The 20,259-nt window shown below is 39.4% G+C and overlaps 1 protein-coding gene across 4 annotated transcripts in view; it reads left to right on the top strand.

The window, feature by feature from the left end:
• Positions 1-20,259, top strand: part of Rps6ka5 (ribosomal protein S6 kinase A5) — a 168,498-nt gene that overhangs the window by 114,655 nt on the left and 33,584 nt on the right. For 3 of the 4 annotated variants that reach the window (XM_051150521.1, XM_051150516.1, XM_051150525.1), the window contains exons 6-7: positions 9,191-9,274; positions 11,492-11,595. The exons of the other annotated variant lie outside the window; for it this stretch is intronic. In XM_051150521.1, coding sequence (XP_051006478.1) covers positions 9,191-9,274; positions 11,492-11,595 — 188 coding nt within the window. The remainder of the gene's footprint in view (positions 1-9,190; positions 9,275-11,491; positions 11,596-20,259) is intronic. 4 annotated transcript variants of the gene reach the window in all.

The raw sequence follows: 20,259 nt of genomic DNA, 5'->3' as shown, positions 1-20,259 counted from the left end.
CATAATTAACTGTAGCCATTTGTGAAGTTTCTGCCCTCACCCTAGACATCAGAGAAGACTTATTGTCCTTCCAAAGCACTGGACAAGATGGCTTCACAGTTCCCTTTTACTTTTTCTTATGCAGAAATAACTGATTCTGGTAAACTTACTCAGGATATTGTTTCCTCTTTTCTTTTTTTCTTTTTCTTTCATTTTTTTTTTTCTTTTTAAGGCAAATTCAATGTAAATAACATGACAGAAGTAGCAACAACTTTTGAATTGACATCACCCTAAGAATTGAATACTCTGTTGTTCCAATAATATTAAGTATTATTGTTTACTTGAAAATATTTAGCTTCCAGTTTTATGTTATCTCTTTTTTTTTTTGTTTTGTTTTGTTTTGATTCTGATGGATAGCTGTTGGAAGCCACCTTCCCTGAGAGTAAGCTTGCTGGTGCCTTGGAGATCCGGGGAAGCATTTCCACAGTATGTCCACTAGAGGGCTGCTGGTCACATCAGGAATGTGTGAGGCGCATCCCACAGTATTAGGCTTGTCTCATTGTTTTCTGAGAAGCAAATGAAAATTATTTTAAAATGGGTTGAATGTCAGGGACTTTCAAACCCAGAGCATTAGTAGAATTTACCCTGGGATAATAAGATTGAAAATATATGATTAATGTTTGTATTCTGTACTTTTCTTTGTAAAATACTATGTTTATTAAATATTCGACAGTTTCCATATACTGTTTTTTTTTTTTTTTCCTTTTTTTTTTTTTATCATAGTCGTCCCTGCCCCACAACGTCTTCCTGGTCTCCCTACCATACAACCTCATTCATTCTCTCTGCAGTTCCTTCATCGCTCTGAAGTGTGGTCAGTATGCCAGCTGCCACACCAGTAAAGACAAGGGGCTTTTTTTTTTCTCCCAACAGCAATTAAATGCAACAGCTTTTTGATAGGAGAAGAGCCTTTTGCTCGTCAGCTTCCTCCATGCTAAGATTTTGTCCAGCTTAAACTTCGGCAGGTCTTATGCATACTGTCATGATTGCTATAAGTCCAGATGTGCATCCACCCTGTTGTATATGAAAAGGAAAGTACAGCTTCATTGAAATGATCTACTCCTACCCCCACTGGCTTTTACAATCTTTTGGGGCAAGGGGTGGTGGTGTTAAGACAAGGTCTCTCTTTGTATGCCTGCCTGGCCAGGGACTTGCTAGGTAGATCAGGCTGGCCTTGAATTCCTAAGGGATCTACCTGCCTCTGCCTTTTGATTGCTAAAAATAGAGACATGCAGCACCATGTTCTTGGCTGTCTTATATTTTTCTGCCCCCTTTTATATATAGATCCTTGAGCTTTGAAGGAGGGGTGTGGTAGAGATATCCCACTTAGGCCCAGGCACTCTAAACTCTCCTGTTCTCTGCATGTTGACAAGTTGTGAGTGTCTGTCATGTCGTCTGCTGCAAAGAGCTTCACTGATGCAGGTCAAGCAGGGCATTCATGGATGGGCGCAGTAACAAGTCATTGGGGACCTTTGTTGTTTTGTCCATTTAGCAAAATATAGTAGTACATTTCTTTTCACCTGTGTGTGTGTGTGTGTGTGTGTGTGTGTGCAGATCTGTGATATGGTGTGCATGTGAAAGCCAGAGGGCAAAAATACAACACTATGAACTCAGCATTCACATTTTCAGTTATGAACATTTTTCATTTTCTTCTGCATATTCAGGACTTACTGAATGATCCGAACACTGTTCAGTCACGGTATGGAGATCTAATAGTGAGACAAAGGTTTCCCCTCTAAATGGGCAGCAGACAGTAACACGTGTGTAAGCCAAATACTTATGTAGTGTGTCAGTGATAGGCTGCAGGGAGTCAGCTGCAGCAGTCAAGAGGTGGGAGCATCAAGGCACACTAGGTTGTCCTGGAGACGCTTTGCCAAGGTGGCATGTAAAGGAGGTAGGAATGGCCACTTTCTTGGGGAAGGTTTTCTAGGTATGGAGTTGGAACACTATCCCCAGTGTCTGTGAAACAGCGAGGCAGTGTGGGTTATATGCAACAAATGATGGTTAGGGTACTGGGGCTAAAGACATGCAGTCACATGAAAGAAGGACTGCACAGGCGAGAAAGGGTATTGTAAGTACTATGGCTTCCGTGCACAGATCAGTAGCCACCAGAGAGTCTGAGCAGCATGACGCGAACAGAGCTATTTTAGAGTGTAATTGTGCTTGACAGGAGCGATAGCTCAGAGTGGGGCAGGAAATGGGCTGAGTTAAGGAAGCTCTTACAGTAGTCTTAGAAAAAACAATGTTGCCTTGAGCGGTGGGGAACGGGGTGGAGTTTCAGAAGTGGGTAGATGTGGAGTGTATCTTGACCACAGGACTAACGGAAAGTTTTATGAATTAGATGTGGGATATGAGAGAACCTGAAAAATCTAGGATAGCTCTAAGATAATTTGCTAGAGCAACTGAAAGGGTGAAGTTACAGGGCTTGAGATGGGTGAACGAGTTCAGCTTGATACGCTGAATTTGAATGATCCATGAGACATAAAAGCAAGCGCCCCTCACTGTTACCAGTCTGGAATTTGGAAGAGAAATCGGGTTTAAGTACATAAATTAGATGATTTCTAATCTTGTGTCTAAATGATTTTTATCTGAACATGTTAAATACTGAACATAGAGAAGAACATCAGCAGAATAAGTAAAGACAGGAAAGAGCAAAGGAGAGAGATCTGACTCTCAACTATCTCAATACTAAGAAGAAGACAAGGGAGGAAAAATAGCAAACAAGTGTGGAAAAGAAGCTGAGAAGTCCCCTAAAGCTAAATGGGAAATTGTCTCAAGCCAAAAGAATAGCTGTCAGTCACATTAAGCCACATTAGATGAGAAGTGAGGGTTGAACACTAGCTCAGTTGAAATCTTAGTTAAGAGAGAGCAGGAATAGATTCATAGTCACGTCTGCACAACTCAGGGGCCTATGAAGAGGACCGGTGAGATTGGGTGGAGAGCACAGAGAGAATGAAATGGATTTGCTCTACTTTAAGGTGGGAAAAACAACCTGGGTGTGGTGAGTACAGACCCAGAGGATCATGAATTCCTGCCCAGCCTGGGCTATATAGTAAATGTGAAGCCAGCCTTGGCTACAGAGTGGACCCTGTCAGATAGAGTTAGGGAGGAGAGATGAGACATGTCATATGCTGGTGAGAATATCCCTGACGATGAAGTGGGAGTAAAAGTAATAGAATAATGGTCCAGGAAGAGGAAAAGGGAAGGGCTAGAACACTGTCTTTGAGATGGAAATCAGCCAGTGTGCACAAGACAGTGCGGTTCTTAGCCAGTGGAAGGGTCAGTTCATTCAGGGAGAAGCATCAGTTACTGGGCACATGCAGGTGTGGAGGCTTAGAGGCAACTTATGGAAGGTCTTTATGGGTCGCTCTGTTTTCTCACTGAGAGTAAGGGAATGGAGATACCGAACTTGTAAGGTAAGTGGATTAGAAAAATGACTGCTTTTGCTGCTCAGCATTGGCGGCCTGATTAAGGTTAATGATCATGAAGTTCAGATGAGATTGGTCAACCTGCTTGTATACTTTTGTGCAGCTTCCTTAGCTATATAAGTTCAGTAACGAATGAGTGGTAGATTGAATTTAGCCCGTCTTTGTAGCTATCTTTCCTTTAGATGTGCCCGTGAACAATGCATACTATTACATTGCATTCAAAACTGCACATGAATGGCGCTTCTCAATGTAAGTTGAGTGCGTGTGTGTGTGTGTGTGTGTGTGTGTGTGTATACGTACGTACATACATACATACTTGTTTGCAGGTATATGTCCATGTGTTTGCATAAAGGCCAGATGTTGTTGATGTCAGGAGTCTTCCTCTAGTACTCCACTTTTTCTTTATACAAAGCCTGTTACTGAACCTCGAGCTCCTCAATTCATCTCGGCTGGCTGGCCTTGAGCTTCAGCGATCAGCCTGAAACACTCAAATATTGTTAATCTTGTTTACAGCATTGCATAATTCTGTAAATTATAGATTTGCCTTAATATTTTATATAGATAACCAAATTTAAAAATATATTGGGGGGGGCTGGAGAGATGGCTCAGTATTAAGAGCACTGATCACTCTTCCGGAGGACCTGGATTCAATTCCCAGCACCCACGTGGCAGCTTACAACTGTCTGTAAGTAACTCCAGGATCTGACACACTCACACAGACATACATGCAGGCAAAATACCAATGCACATAAAATAAAAAATAAGTAAGTAAATTTTAGGGGGAAAAAAAACCAGCCATGCCTGTAATCACAGCAGTCAGGGAGACAGAGGCAGGTGGATATTTGTGAGTTCAAGGCCAGCCTGGTCTACAAAGTGAGTCCAGGATAGCCCAACGCTACGCAGAGAAACCCCTGTCTTGAAAAAAAACCAAAAAGAGAGAGGAGCCGGGGAGAAACAAAAGAAAAAGGCTATGCTGGCGCTGAAAAGGCAGCTCAGGTGGTAAAGTGCTTACTGTGCTAGCGTGAGGACCTGAGTTTAGTCCCCAGCACCCACATTAGAAGCTGCATGTGCTGCCATATGCTTGTAATCCCAGTGCTGGGAAGGCACAGAGAATCCCGGGAGCTCACTGGCCAGGCAGCCCGACTCTAATAGGTGAGCTCAGGGTCCCATTGAGAGACTACATCAAAAATTATGATAGCCTAAACATGATCTGAACAAGGACAACACCAATAGACTTGCTAACGTAGAAGGGGTTAAGCTCACCAGGCCTCAACTCTGGACATGAACTACAGGCAACTAAGGAATACTAGGGATGGGGAGGAGGCTTTTCCCAGAGAAGAACATGCCAGTTGGTCATCCAATACCAAATGGTCAGCCCTGAAAACATATACATACAAAAATCACTATACAGACTGAACAAGTTGTGTTTATATATTTAGGAATTTACAAACAGAGAAAGACATATATTTTACATTTACAAACAGTAAAATTAAAAAAGGCCATGGATTTGAACAAGAATAAGGAAGATGCATGAGGGATTGAATGAATGAAAGGGATAGGGGTGGAAATGATGTAGCTATATTAAAATTTTAGAAAGTAAAAAAAATTTATTTAAAATGTCAACATGGATGCTTCCTGAGAATGACATCAGGAGTTGACCTATGGCCCCTTTCATGCACATGTGTACATGCATGCTCACACACGCGCACACACACATGAAAGAGCCACTGTTTATAAGTAGCAATGATTTTTTTCTTTCCTATTTTCATGCTTTTTAGTTCATGTGTGTTTGGGAATAGTATACATACCTCATGTGTGTCTGGTGCCCACGGAAGCCAGAAGAGTCAGATCCTTTGGAACAGAAGTTATAGATAATCATGAGCTATCATGTGGGTGATGGGAACCAAACCCAAGTACTCTGAAAGAGCAGCAAGTGCTGTTAATTTTGGGGCCATCTCTTCAGGCTCAATATTTATGTTTTTGATAGGTAAACTTTATTGTTAGTTTCTGCAAGGCTTGTTTTTCTACGGCAGAGCATCTTTTTAGAACAAACTTTAATTTTTATGAATCTTTTTCTCATTTGCTTTTTATATTAGTGTTTGTTAGAAACGTTATTGTTTACTGAGTGGTGGTGGCGCATGCCTTTAATGCCAGCACTTGGGAGGTACGGACAATTTGTGAGTTCAGGGCCAGCCTGGTCTACAGAGCAAGTTCCAAGACAGCCACGTAACACAGACAAACCCTTTCTCAAAAAGCCAAAATTAAAAAAAAAAAAAAGAAAGAAAGAAAGAAAAAATGAAGGAAATGTTTATTATTTAAATTGATGAATAATTTTCTTTTGTAATGGCTGCATTTGTCTGATTTTGGTATCAAGGTTTAAATATCATAAAACGTATTTGGAATAGTTTTACAGACTTTTTCCTTATACAAAAGTTTGCAAACTTTTGTTTTGGATGGCTGCATTTCTGTAACTAGCAAGGCCCATGATTTTTGCTTTCTATTTTCATGACAGGTAGCTCAAAGCCTTATATAAACACATAGGTATATTTAGACTTTAATTACTTTTGAATCAGCTTTGGTAAGTTGCTGTCATTTTATATGAAAATACTACCTATATCTAAAATTCTTTGGCTCTCATTCATTCATAGAATTTCCTTATTTTTAATATTTGTTATAACTCCTGAAATGTTCTTTTCAATTACCAATATTAACAATTTATTTATTTTTTCTTTTCTTTTTTACTTATTAATTTATTCAGATTACATCTCATTTGTTATCCCATCATTTGTATCCTCCCGTTCCTCCCTCCCTCCCGCTTTCACCCTATTCCCCTCCCCTAGGTCTATGACCAAGGGGGACCTCCTCCTTCACTATATGGTCATAGGCTATCAAGTGTCATCCTGGTAGTCTGCTTATTCTTTCTCTGAGTGCCACCAGGTCTCCACACCAAGGGAAAGTGGTCAGATATGGGGCACCAGAGTTCATGTCCGAGTCATTCCCCTTTCTCCACACAACTGTGGAGAATGTCCTGTCCATTGGCTAGATCAGAGCAGGGGTTCGAAGTTTACTGCTTATATTGTCCTTGGTTGGTGCAGTAGTTTGAGTAGAACCCCTGGGCCCAGATCCACTCGTCATGATGTTCTTTTTGTAGCTTTGTAGGACCCCCTGGGTCCTTCTATTTCCCCATTCTCCCATACTTCTCTCACCTAGAGTGCCAATAGGAAGTCCTCACATCTATCCCACCAATATTAACAATTTGTAATTGTCCAGATCTCTTGCCACATGTTTGCCTTCTCTTGGTCTTCTGTAAGAAATCTTCTACTCAGTCCCCAAGGGCCCCTGCTTCTTTAATCAGTTGCTTGTTTATTTCTTTGTTTATTCTCTGTAAGTTTCTTTGGTTCTTTTCCAACAGTTAAAATTATAAAATTAGTAATAATCTCACTACTAATTGGCTTTTAAAAACAATAAATAAGTTTCTAGAAACACTCTTTAGCTATCTCTCTCAAATTCTGATTTTTGTTTTTACTGTTTTAAAACTCACTATCATTTTGTCTTTGGGTGATGTGTGTGTTATTTAGAAGCTGATTTTAATACAATAAACAATAAGATACATAATTGTTGCTGTCAGATAAAATAAACCATGACTTAGGTGTACTACAGCCTCTCCTGGTGATGAGCCCTTACTGTTTGTCCAGTGCAGAGTGTCAGCCCTGAACCATACGTACATAAACAAGAAAAACAAGCCCAACGGTGTGTGTGTGTGTGTGTCAGTGTGTCTGTGTACACATACCCATGTACATAACATGCATACATATGTACATACATACATAACAGTAATCGCCAAATAAAAAGAAGCTGTCAACTTGAGAGTGTAGAGACATAAAGGGTTTGAGTAAGTAGCTGGGAGGAGCTAAAGGAAAGAAAAGGAGAAGGGAAAGTGATAAATTTTATTTATAGTAAAAAGATTTTGAATATAAAACGTGACTGCTAGTGACTATCACATTTTTTGGCACTAACCAATACATATATTTCATACAATACATATCTTTCATATACTTTTAAAATCAGTTACATATATCTAGTGTTAGAGAAGAAAATCCAGATTTTTAAGACAATTTGAATGTGTCTACATTTATTCATTGCATGCGTATGCATGTATGGACACACATGCCACAGTGCACGTGTGGAGATGAGAGGATAACTTACAGGAATCTGGAGAAATGTTCTTGAATGTTCTAAAACTTGATTTACCATGTCGGGATGACATCTTTAAAAATGATATCAAATGAAGCTGGAGAGATGTGTTTGTGGTTCAGAGTACATGCTGCTCTTGTAGATGCCGTGGGCTGGATGCTCAGTACCACATGGGGCTCTTCTCTAACCCCAGTTCCCGGGTGTCCACTGCCCTCATCTGGCCTCCACAGGCTCCAGGCATGAGTGTGCTTACAGACATACACATAGGCAGATGCACACAAAAAATAAAAACATTTTTTGAAAGGTGCTATCAAGTAAAAACTATAATTTATTAATTTTTATATACTTCTGGAGGTTGGATATGTAGTGTTTTTTTTGCTTTGTGTTCAAAAAGAACTATAGCATAATAAGTGTTGTATTAATTTAAAAACAATTTAGTTTTAATGAAATATTTTAGAAATGAATTTTTAACTATTTTTAATAATCTGATGAATACTTCCTAATACACATTTTACTATGTAATGAAATGCTTAAAATTATTGCCTTTAGTATACAAACTTAAGTGGAATTAATTATTAGCATTAATTACTGCTAATCTTTTTGGTAGTTGCCTCTATATTAGCATTTGATCATGAAATGGTGAAGCAGAGAGATGTCGCATATGTTACAAGATTTATATTGGTTATTCAAAAGCACAGTGTTGCCAGCTAACAACAACAAAAAATTCCCCATTGTCCCGTACCTGGATTGCTTCCTTTGCTTCCTAGGGAAAATGACATTTCAGTGTTCATAGAATGTAAAAGGAACGAAGTGAATCATAAACCATATTAGCTTTATTTTATGTTTCTGTGTACTATGGTTAACATTTTTAGTTTGTCGTGCTTAAAAGCATTATTTCTATGCATTTGTTTAACCAATAAAACAGCGGCCTTCTGTCACCTCTGTGTCGTAGCTGGTGTAGTAGTATTTTTCACAGTTAAAGCTGATAGATAAAAAGGAGTGCTTATTTTACTTGAGACCTTACTGATTGAGGAATAAAGTACAAATCAGAGATCTTTCCCCATTAGCAGTGCCCAGGCTGCACAAAGTGATGGGGGAAGAGATGGTTTCACCTTAGTTTCCTATTTTGGTCCCCATGCTTCCTTATTGACCTTCTGACCTTCCTCCACATTTTCCAAGTTTTACATCTCTGGAAATAAAATCAATCATTTACAAAATGTTGATTCATGTTACTCTCCTGGGACTATTTCCATTCCTAAGAAAGAACGATTAAAGAACCTAGTAACTGAAATATGCAGGCACCAAGAATGACAGCAGCACAGAAGCGTCAGTAACTGGGTGTGTGTAAGTGGGCTGATGGATGACAACCATCAGTGTTTCAGGCATGAGACTCTGTCTCAGATGTTTAAGCCGTACCCTCCAAAGCAGGCAGAAGTCTGCACCACTGCTACTGCTGCTGTAACTCAACCACTGACATGTATTACTTGTCATGCTAGCTGAAATCACATCCCCTTTCTGTTTGTTTGTTCAAGACTGAAAGAGCATATTCTTTTTGTGGAACTATTGAATACATGGCACCAGACATTGTCAGAGGGGGTGATTCGGGACATGACAAGGTATGTTCTGCTCTTGATACTTCTTTGTGTATTCCTGTAAATTGTGCAGTCAGAGTGAATCCCAGTTAACTTCTAGTACAGACACTAATCAGAGCCATATTTCTGGTACTTCTTACCTCCATTGATTTCTCCGTTTGTGTACTTAAACACACTGAGTTTTAACATTTTGCATTTAAAAAATATAAAATTTAGGACATTTTAGATTTTCCTTTCAAAGTTTCATTGATGAAGTTTTTTGCTTTGTAGAGTGACATTCCTCTTAAAGTTGGGACCTTGAAAAAGAAAAAAGTTGGGACCTTGAAGTTATTTTTGAAACAATTTTAAACTTTATTTTCATTGGAAGAGCCTGTGAGCTTAAACAAAACACAAAGCATGGCCCCATTAAAAAAAAATCCATTTTTTTTTTGTATGAGGCACATTTGAACCAAGTATAACACAGAGGTATGACTAAATACCTAAGCTGTGTATGTGGCTTTTCTTTGCATCATGGAGAAAGATTTTGGACAGAGTTTTACTGGCATGGTTAAGTTTTTCAGGAAACATAAAAAAAGCTAATGGTGGTTATATTTGCCACCTTTGGTTAATAAGTCCTTCTAACAAGATGTTGAGAGGCCACTGGAAACAAAAACCACTCATATTTTATTCCCAGTTTGCCTTTAACTTCACAAAGATATTGATGACTTTGTTGATTATTATCCAACAGAAATAGCACTTTTCACAACCATGAAAGGAAAGTGCTATACTCAAAATGCAGTCTTCCTAGCCCTCTAAAGATTCTGGTTTTTATTCTCTCTTCCCTGTGCATGTGCCCATGAAGATAATAAAGAATCAGTCAGATCTAAGTCATTCTAAAATCTAGATCATTTTTCTATCCTGTAATAAAGGCTAGCACTTTCCTATCACTTTTGGTTTATAAATAAGATTCTCCAAATGAATTCCGGCAAGTTTGTCCTTTTTGTTCTCCTCTGCTTCCACCCCTGTTGAAACACCACATATACAGTTCCAGTGTCTGTAGTGAATGCCTGGTCTCCTTTCTAATGGCCAATCCTGTGTCTATCCAGCTCACTCTTGACATTTGAGTGGCAGTGCTTACTAGCTCATGGCTACAGTCTGATTTCAGGCCTGTGTCAGCCAAGCAGTTCGGTTCATGCCCAGGGCAGGACACTCTGACATCATTGACTCAACTGGCATTGGAGCTACTTCTATGAATTCAGGAGTTGAAATGCTGGTTTAATTTACTTCATGGTATAATTTAAAGCTGTTGTGTAGTTTAGCCAGAATTTATAACCTAGATTTTGAAAGTCATCTACTAAAGCTTAATGGAACTGGGGCTGGAGAGATGGCTCAGCAACTAAGAGCTTAATGGAACCAGTTTTGAAATAAGAAAGCTTTGTAGTACATCTAGAATTTCTGCATGACTAAGATCCACATTATAACCAGCCAAATAATATTCTCCCCTGCGTATTTATTGTTCAGATAACTGTATTTATAAATGGTTTTCCTATTTGGAGTACATTTTATTTTCTATTATTTTAAATCTCCCTATTGGCTGGTATATTTAAACGTGTTCTATAAGAAAAAATTATTTTTAGGGGGCTGTTTGAAAATAACACCCGTGTGTAAGATTCTTATGTTTTTGCCTTTTAGTTTAAGGAATTTCATCTCATTCTTTGGGCACAAACTTTATAAAATACAGTTGACACTTTCTTCCTCAGATCCTAAATCTAATATTTCACCTATCTGAATGTTTAGAAAGCATTTTTTTAGTTAAATTGCTTTAAATAAACAATGGTAAAACCGATTTAAGAGCCAGGTGTGGTGGCACAGACCTTTAATTGTAGTACTCTGGGAGGCAGAGGCAGGTGATTCTCTGTGAGTTCAAGGCCAGCCTGGTCTACAAGTGAGTCCAGGACAGTCAAGTCTATACAGAGAAACCCTGTCTCAAAAAAAAAAAAAAAAAAAAAAAAAAACAAAAAAAAAAACAACCAAACAAAAAAACCTTAACTGATTTAGATTGTTAAAGCAGTTTCTGTTCTAGGTATGTGTAGGCATTTGTCCTCTAAATGTCTCTTACATGTACTAACTTAATACCCCCTGCAAAGAAAACTGTGAAAAATGTTTTTGTAAAATATTTTAAGTATATAGCTTTAATTTGGTCCTTTTTGTAACATATTTTAGTTGTTAATTCTGCAAAATGAAATTATTATTGTTTTATAGGCAGTTGACTGGTGGAGTTTAGGTGTTCTAATGTATGAGCTACTAACTGGAGCATCTCCTTTCACTGTTGATGGAGAAAAAAACTCCCAGGCTGAGATATCTAGGTAAGACTTGAACAAGTGCCATAAAATCATCCTTCTTAGATTTCCAGAGTATGACTCCCTTCTGTGCATTCATAGCAACTCTCACAGCTGCAGTGTTATGTTTTTGTCCTATTTCTACTTGAATTTTCTAACATCAAGAACAGATTTGACAGAATAAATATTGAGACCACTTCAATGAAGATGAAATAACAGGGATCAGTTTACCTTCTTGCCTGATACAATTTTTAACAATGGGAAAAATTTATGAGAAACAGCAATTTTGAGGATACTGGACATTGCAGTAGAGGACAGCGGTTTCAAAGATAGAGAAAGTAAATAAGGTCTGCCCTAAAATCTGCCCAAGTGACTCCGTTAAGAGCTACCAGGATGCAACATGGGGAAGGACAAACCCATGTGGTATTGAGGAGATGGAGCTGATGGCCTGGGGAGACCTGGACAGCCAGTTTGCTGACTGGAGTGTCTGAGAGGAGAGGTACGAGACCAGAGACTTACCAAAGTATTGTTATGTGGAAAACATACACATTAAAATGTTTATTATTTTATAGTTGTTTATTTAGAGTATAGTTATTTTCCTCCAGATTGATCTATAGATTCAGTACAATTACAATTCCTACTGCCGTTGCTTGTACGTTTGTTTTTAGTATATTGGAAATCTGATCTAGAATTCAGGTAGAAAGGAAGAGGGCCTAGACTAGCCAGACTGCCTTTGAAGAAGAAAGTTAATCTCAAGACTCACCATAAGCTGTGATAATTTCACACTGAGAATGATTTGCCTGCCTGCAGTTCCATTACGTGGAAGGTGTAAACAAGAGGATCACTACATGTTCAAGGTTAGTCTGGTCACCATGAGCATTCTAGAACAGCCCTAGCTACACACCAAGACCTGTTCTCTAAGAAGTAAAAAAAAGAAGAGAGAGAGGGAGGAAGGACGGTAGAGGGAAAAAGATAAACAGATAGAGAGCCTGGAAATAACACTGTCTGTGTACAGGCAACAGATTTTGGACAGAGGTTCAAAATTATCTGTGACTTTGGGAGGAACTTCTCAATAAATGATGCTAGAGCCACTGGCTGCTCAGATGGGAAAACATGAACTTCAATAAATGCTTACTACTATATAGGAAAAAATGCATTCGAAAGAATCAGTAGGCCTAAATGTGAAAGTTACAACTATAAAACGTTTTTTAAATCTGTAGGACTAGGAGATGTCTCGACAGATAAAAATGCTGTTCAAGCTTAGTGACCTGAGTGTGGTCCCCAGAACCCACATGAGGGCAGAAGAGAACTCCGTAGTTATCTCTGACCTGGGTGCTGTGGCACTTACATCCCCCTCTACAAAATTAATTAATTTTCTAAATTTCACTGTTGTTAAGCCAAAAATTTCTTAAGTAGAACAGTCAATAAAAGAAATAATTTTTAAATTAGACTGGTTCAATATTAATAATCTCTGTTCTTTAAAGCATTAAAAAATGAAAACGAAGCTGGGTGTGGGGGTGCACACCTCTAATCCCAGCACTTGGGGAGGCAGAGGCAGGTGGATCTCTGTGAGTTCGAGGCCAACCTGCTCTGCTGACAGCAAAAGCTACACAGAGAAACCCTGTCTTGAAAAAACAAAAAAAGGGGAGAGAGAGGAAAAGAAAGAAAAAGAAAAGTGACAAGTCACTAACTGGGAAAAGTTTTCAAATCATATATCTGATAAAGGTCTGATATAGAATATATATAAAAACTTAAAAAAAAAAAAGCCAACCCCATTATAAAAGAGGCAAAAACAGACATTTCATCAAAGATCATCAGTAAATAGCAAATAAGCATGTGAAAAGATAAGCATGGTGGCTCATGCCTGTAATCCCAGCACTCTGGGAGGCAGAGGCAGGCACATTTCAGAGTTAGAGGTCAGCCTGGTCTACAAGTTGAGTCCAGGGCAGCCAAGGCTATACAGGGAAACCCTGTCTCGAAAAAACAAAAAACAAAAAACCAAACAAAAAAATGATGAGCAGTGTCATTGGTCTTTAAGGAAACACAGATTCAAACCATAGTGAAATACTACCATATTCTCACTCAGATGGTTCTAAATAAAGACAGTAGCCATGCCAGATTCTAGTAAGAATATGGAGGAGGCTGGGTAGTGGTGGCACACACACCTTTAATCCCAGCACTTGAGAGTCAGAAGCAGGCTGATCTCTTAGTTTACGGCTAGCCTGGCCTACAGCACCTACTTACAGGACAGCCAGGAATGCAGAGAGAAACCCTGTCTTATACCCTCCACCCCCTCCAAAAACTATGTAGGAAATGCAAGGGAGTGTGAACAGGGGGGGGGGGGCCTGTAGTACAGTGTGACTAGTACATGTTAGAAAATGGGCAATTTCCTTACAAAGCAAAACATTATCTACTACGTGATCCGTCTAGTCTAGACCTAAGTGATTATGAGGGAAAACAAAAATATCCTTACAAAACCTTCTGCAGCAAAGGATCCCAAACTGGAAATAACCCAAGTATCTGTCAGCAAGCAGTTAAACAGATTGTGGTATATCTGTGCAAATAAAGAGCTAGCTTGTGGTAAAGGTGATCACTATTGATACAAACAAGGAGTGGATAAATCTCAAAATAACTGTACTCAGTGAAAGGAGCCAGATACTATAGAGTGTTTACTGTGTGGTTCCAGTTCTGGAAAATACCAGCTCATCTATAGCAACAGGAAGCAGAATGGTAGTTAGTGTGGACCTGGCAAGGGAGAAGAGAAGAAGAAATCTCAAAGGAGCATGAGAAACTTTTAAAGGGATGTGTTCATTATCTTGAGTGTGGTGCCAGCTCCAGTTACATCCACAAGGCGGGCCTCATCCAGTTACACTTCATATGAGTTTATTCTGCATCCTTCCAATATCAACAAAGTAAAATTGTAAGATGTACCTTTCCAGAAGAGACTCAGAAGGAATAACTTCAGTATTTCAGCTTACTTAATACCTAAGTTAAAAGACCAGGAACATTTTAAAAATCAGCCAAAATTATACCTGTTACCAAAAAATACTATTTTAAATTTTTAATTTTAAATGAAATTTTTGATAGTTTGAAATTTCTTTAGGTAGGATGTGGTGACTCACATCTATAATTCAGCTGTGTGTGAAGTTAAACCTCAAGGGTTACAAGTTTAAAGCCGGCTTCGGCAGAGTCATGATAACCTCATCTAAAATTAGTACATTGATTTTTGGAAAAATGCCTCAAAATTATAGGAAATCTTGGCCATCACTGTGAGAATTTGGGCCACTGTGTTTCTTTCCACTCTATTCTGTCTGTCTGTAGAGAGAAGTATATTGCTTGTGAAAGCAGAAATTCTTCAAATAGCATTCACATTTAAATTGATTTTGTTTTCTTTACATCAACCATTTGACATTCTTGTTTTAGTAAGTGAAAGATTCTGAATCAAAATCTATCTGAAATCTTTAAGCTAGAACAAATGGATTTTCAAGAATCAAAGTAGAATTTCTTCTTTTAATCAGTTATCTTCTTTGTCAGGTTAGCTAGCTTTGTTTAAACCCTACTGTTGGCATGTCATCATTTGGTGGGTTTGACGTCTGGATTGCCCCACTCCAGCTCTTCCTTTTCAGATAATCATTCTGATTGTTCTTCAAAATGTATCAGAGATAAGTGTATTACTATCTTGTCTCTAGATGTTTTAATTGGTTAAGGTGCTTTTTAATTGAATTCTTACATTCCTTAATTTTTATTTTGAGACTGGGTCTCACTGTGTAGTCTTGGCTAGCTTGGAATTTACTGTGTAGATCAAGCTGGCCTCCAATTCATAAAGATCTGCCTGCCTCTGCCTATTGAGTGCTGGGATTAAGGGTGTGTGCCACCATGCCCTGCCTCTGCTACTTAATGTTTGTGATCCTCAAGAACTTGGCCTACTTACTACCTGCGTTTGACATGCTTCAAAATCATGTCCTAGCCATGTTAGTTTCTTGTTATTGTTGTCTAAAATGTTTAGTAAAAGTGTTAGTATATAAATCTTCAAAAGGTAGTGAAAGCTTGAAATGAGAAGAAAACCTAAGAGTTAGACTCTCTTCCTGGGTGTGGGTGCAATCCCTTACTTGTCCCATGCTGCCCGTGAAAGGACTGTTAGGTCGACATTTTCATGGATGCTGTATTCCATATTGAGTTGTTTAATTCTATCGCCCCCCCCCCCCAAAAAAAAAAAAAAAACAGGCCAAAATTGTCTTTCTTTTTAATTCTGGTCCTGTGCTCTCAAGAATGTAAAGTAATTCTGCTTATTCTTTCTAGACATTAAAGCAAGCAAGCATAGGGAATACTTTAGTAACCTGGGATTTTGTGTGGTTTAGGCTATGCGCACACTCCTCTTATAATAATGAACTTGACAGCTGAGACCCTTATTTGTACTAAGATACATACATAGCCCTCTCTGAACTATGGAGTAAGTTTCTCTCTCACTTGACTCTTCAGTTTCTCTTCAGGTGTAGCCCCAGTAGATACAGGGACCAATCTAGCCTGAACTAGTTTCGGGTGAATGCCAAATAAAGCAAAACTGTGTCCTCAGGTGAACTTTTGGAAATAATCCCCTACTTACTATTTTATGCCTATGCATCGTTGGGTCTGCATTTGATTACAATTAGATACATAGTGGGAAAGGTCATACACAGCAAAATTGTTTATATAGCCTACTCTATCAACCAAAATAGAGAACCGGCGGCGCTGTGCCCTTAGTCTCCACACTTATCTTGATGCCTCTCAAAGGAGGCCGCACACAGTAACCAGGGCTCCTGAGGTCTTCACTCTTGTGGCCTGCTGCTCCCCTGTGGTGTGTGCTGACCTGTTCACAGCTTGGCCTTGAATAACATTTCCTTGTAGCCTTTGCAATCTGTGTGAGTCTTTATTTCAAGTCTTTGAATTAGAGTCCAAGAATCCAGAATCACCTGGCCTAGACTCCAAACCAACATCACTGCAGATATTTGAAGACAGTTTTGTGCAGGATAAGCCTTTTCAGTTCTGTTGACTGTTTATAAGAAATTATTTCAGATTCCTCACCACCTTGGTACCACTTTAAATAGATGTTAATTTGTTCTTAATTTCCACTTGAATGATTGCCGTTCAGCCTTGCATACCTGTTTCTTATCTTTATTCACGTATGTGTGTACGTATCGCGAGCTTTTCTTTCTTAAGTGTCTTCTCACTAGCTTTCTGTCTGTGTAGAACTTTGCCTTTTAGAGCCTGTGTTACTGCTGACCAGGAAGACACTGCTCACCCAGAGAATCAGTGCTTCTACCTGCCCCCTCAGGGTGGGCTCTGCAAGCCATGATACATGAGCGTCTTTCACCTGAGAAGCGAGATGTAAATGTTTGTCCCCTGCTCTTCCATCATCTCTTGACAACTTTCTTTTCTTTATCTGATTGTCTCTGCCTTTGAAATGGAGACTACGTTTGCCACAAGATGTCTACTTGATGTTTCATTTTCCCTCAGTAAAGTATGCTGTGTTAGTGTTTCATTATGCCATTGTAGGTATAATGTTACTTAAGTCTACGCCCAAGTGTTAACCAAACGTCTAGGCAGCCCTCATTATCTGAAGGTTCCATGTCCTAGTACTACCAATAGATCAAAATATTGGAATAACTTGCATCTCAGAAGCTTCCAAAATTCGAAACTTGAATTTAAGGCACACAAAGCACCATGCTGAGCCTGACACATAGACTCTCTTGCTTTTCACAAGTCCTCAGCGTCTAGTTCTCATTGCTTGAGGGCTGCCCACTTCAAGTCTCACTCACAGATGTGTAATTAGACCTATAGTTGATACAGAAGTAGCAGTGAACAAGTTTAGATTTTTCTCTTCAGGTATCCCCTAAACAGTACAGTGTAATAGCTGCCTATACGTTTATATTGTATCAGGTATTAGAAATAGCCTGGAGGTGTTTTAAGTATATGGGAGAACGTGTATGGGTTCTGTGTATACACCATGCACATGTCATTTTATATAAAGAACTTGGCATCTCAGATTTTTGTTTTGTTTTGTTTGTTTGTTTGTTTGTTTGTTTGTTTTTCAAGACAAGGTTTCTCTGTAGCCTTGGGCATCCTGGACTCTTTGTAGACCAGTCTGGCTTTGAACTCACAGAGATCTGCCTTCCTCTGCCTCCCCAGTGCTGGGATTACAGGAGTGCACCACTGCACCCAGCTAGATTTTTGTATCTCTGGGTTTCTAGAACCAATCCATTCTAATACCAGGGATAGCTGTATCAAAAGAGCTCTAGTTAGTGCTGTTTAGTAGTGGTCAGCCAGCTGTAGGTTGCAGGCAAGATTTATTCTGCTTGCCTATTTTGTTTTGTTTCTGCATTTTGTTTTTGTTGGGGAGAGAATAGGAGCTATGAGTTAAGAATGTGTCTTACATTCTTTAAAAAAAATTTTTTTTTAATTCATGATGTGAAATTTAAATTTGTGCCCATTACAGCTTTTTAGACAACAGCAGAGTTGAATAGTTAGCACCAAGACCCTCTGGATTACAAAGCCTGAAGTACTCATTGCCTGTCGGTTAGTATTCCCTCACCCATCAGCAAGTAACAAATTGCCTCAAAACTAAGGGGATTAAAGCAGTGTACATTCATAGTGCCTATGGTTCAAGAATTTATGTCATAGTTTAGGTACATCTTCTACTTGAAGGCTATGGTCAAGAGTTTGGGCTAGGCTGTAGTTATCTCAAGGCTCAACTAGGAAAAGATCACATGATTGTGGCAAGATTCGGCTCCTTGTAGACTCGTGGACTGCAGGCCTTAGTTCCTCACTTGCTGGTGGCTAAGGACTGTCTTCGTTTCTTTACTGTGTAGGATAGCCTAACATGGCAGCTTACTCCATGTGTAACTCATCATGAAAAGCCTTTAGTCCAATGCACGCCTAAGGGGCTGTGAATTTAGAAGTAACTGGGACTCTAGGGACCATCCATGTGTAAAATCTGCCTGCCATTTGTGCTTTCTAAAAAAGGTTACCAACTCCTACTTCGAGTGATTAATTTATTGTTGTCCTGCCTAGGACTTCAGAAAATCATTAATATAGTTGTTTTTGTATGACTTGATATATCTTTCTGACTAAAAGACAGTAATTCTTACACATTTTATATTTTTCTCCAGATTTTGAGTTTTAAATTTTTGTTTCAGCTACAGATGTCTTGCTTTGGGATGATGTACAAAATAATTGCAATCATGCTGGGTTTTGTTGTTATTTAAGAGTTGATACACAGCTGGTCCTGGCAGTGGCCTCTTTTCAGCATAGTTCAGTCAGACATGTATCTGTCTTTGTTTCTCCTACCTATGAGAAACAGGGATTCTCTCCTTGATTACCAGAAGGGGTGGCAGGAGTAGACACCTATCAGAGGCATTCCAGAAACTGGATTAGAGACATAGGAAGTAGATGGAGTACAAGAGGAAAATAAGACACCTTATGTGGAAGTAATGAGATATGCAGCAACACAGCACTTGGTGACAGAGAGATGGTCTGAAAGGGCATCATGTGACCATGTGGAATGCACTTTGACTAAGATGGCTGTGTTTTCACAATGCAGTATAATCTTTGGGGATCGTTGTCATGTATGTGGTTGGATGGCTTCCTGGGAAGCTGAAACATAGTGTACAGAACTGTAGTCACAACTCATGCAGAAACTTCTGGATGACTGAGGGTGGCAGGCAAGGGGTCTTCAAAAGCAGACAGAGTTGCTGAAGAATCTTTGCTCCCAGTGGGTGAACCACTTTGGCTGAGGAAGATACAAGCTATGGAAGCTGAGGACTCTATAATACCCAAAGTGAAGTGTCAGCCTGGACTTTCTACCTCCTTTGTACCAGTTCCATGTCTAGAGAAAGGCACCCTCGTGAAGTTGCTCCATAGCCCTAGAGACCAGGACACTGTGTGCTAGCATCTAAGCTGAGAGGTCACCCACATTACACCTGAGTACATCCTCAACCCTGACAAGCAGGCAGCAGTGGCTGCTGTTAATCACGTGTCCTAAGGACCCAGCTCTTGTGAGAGATTGAGCTGGGACCAAGTACATGGGTGACTGGGAAGTTACTCACACTGTGTCCCTAGGAATGCTTATTTCTATGCTGATATTGCCTTTCTTGGGCTCATTTCTGAGTAAAGGCTGCCAAATTATGGCCTACAGACAATGGAAAAATAGACCTAACTAGTGGAGTATTTGCAGAGTGTGCTTCCTAAGGAGAAAGCCAACTATAAATCCTCATCTTTGTCCTAAGCATATTCATGTAGTAGTATGTAGGAAGATATGGGAGAAGTGCATGAAAATTCACATCAGGGGTTTTGATAAATATGCAAGTGGTAAAAAACACTCTGAAATACAAAAGAGGTGTGGTTCCTCGGGAACCAGGTTGTCAGGGAGCAATCAATGGAACTACAGCGTGGGCTGTGCCTGACAGGGAAAGAGAATGCCTTGCAGAGCAGATGGTGACAACTGTGTAAAGTGGCACCCTAGGGCCTCTGCATGGAACATTCTAGATTCCCTTGTCACACTGTGTTCTCTTCTCAGTAAAATTGCTAGATGAAGTTCATCTTATTCCTATTACGAAAGTAATGTTTATAATAGTTTAAAACATGCACAAGAGAAGATGTCAGTAATAACAGAGCTAGACATAAGACGCACACCTGTAACCTCCATACTTTAGACAT

Source organism: Acomys russatus, chromosome 1, assembly GCF_903995435.1.
Source record: "Acomys russatus chromosome 1, mAcoRus1.1, whole genome shotgun sequence".
Lineage (NCBI taxonomy): Eukaryota > Metazoa > Chordata > Mammalia > Rodentia > Muridae > Acomys > Acomys russatus.
This window is presented reverse-complemented; position numbering and strand designations above follow the sequence as displayed.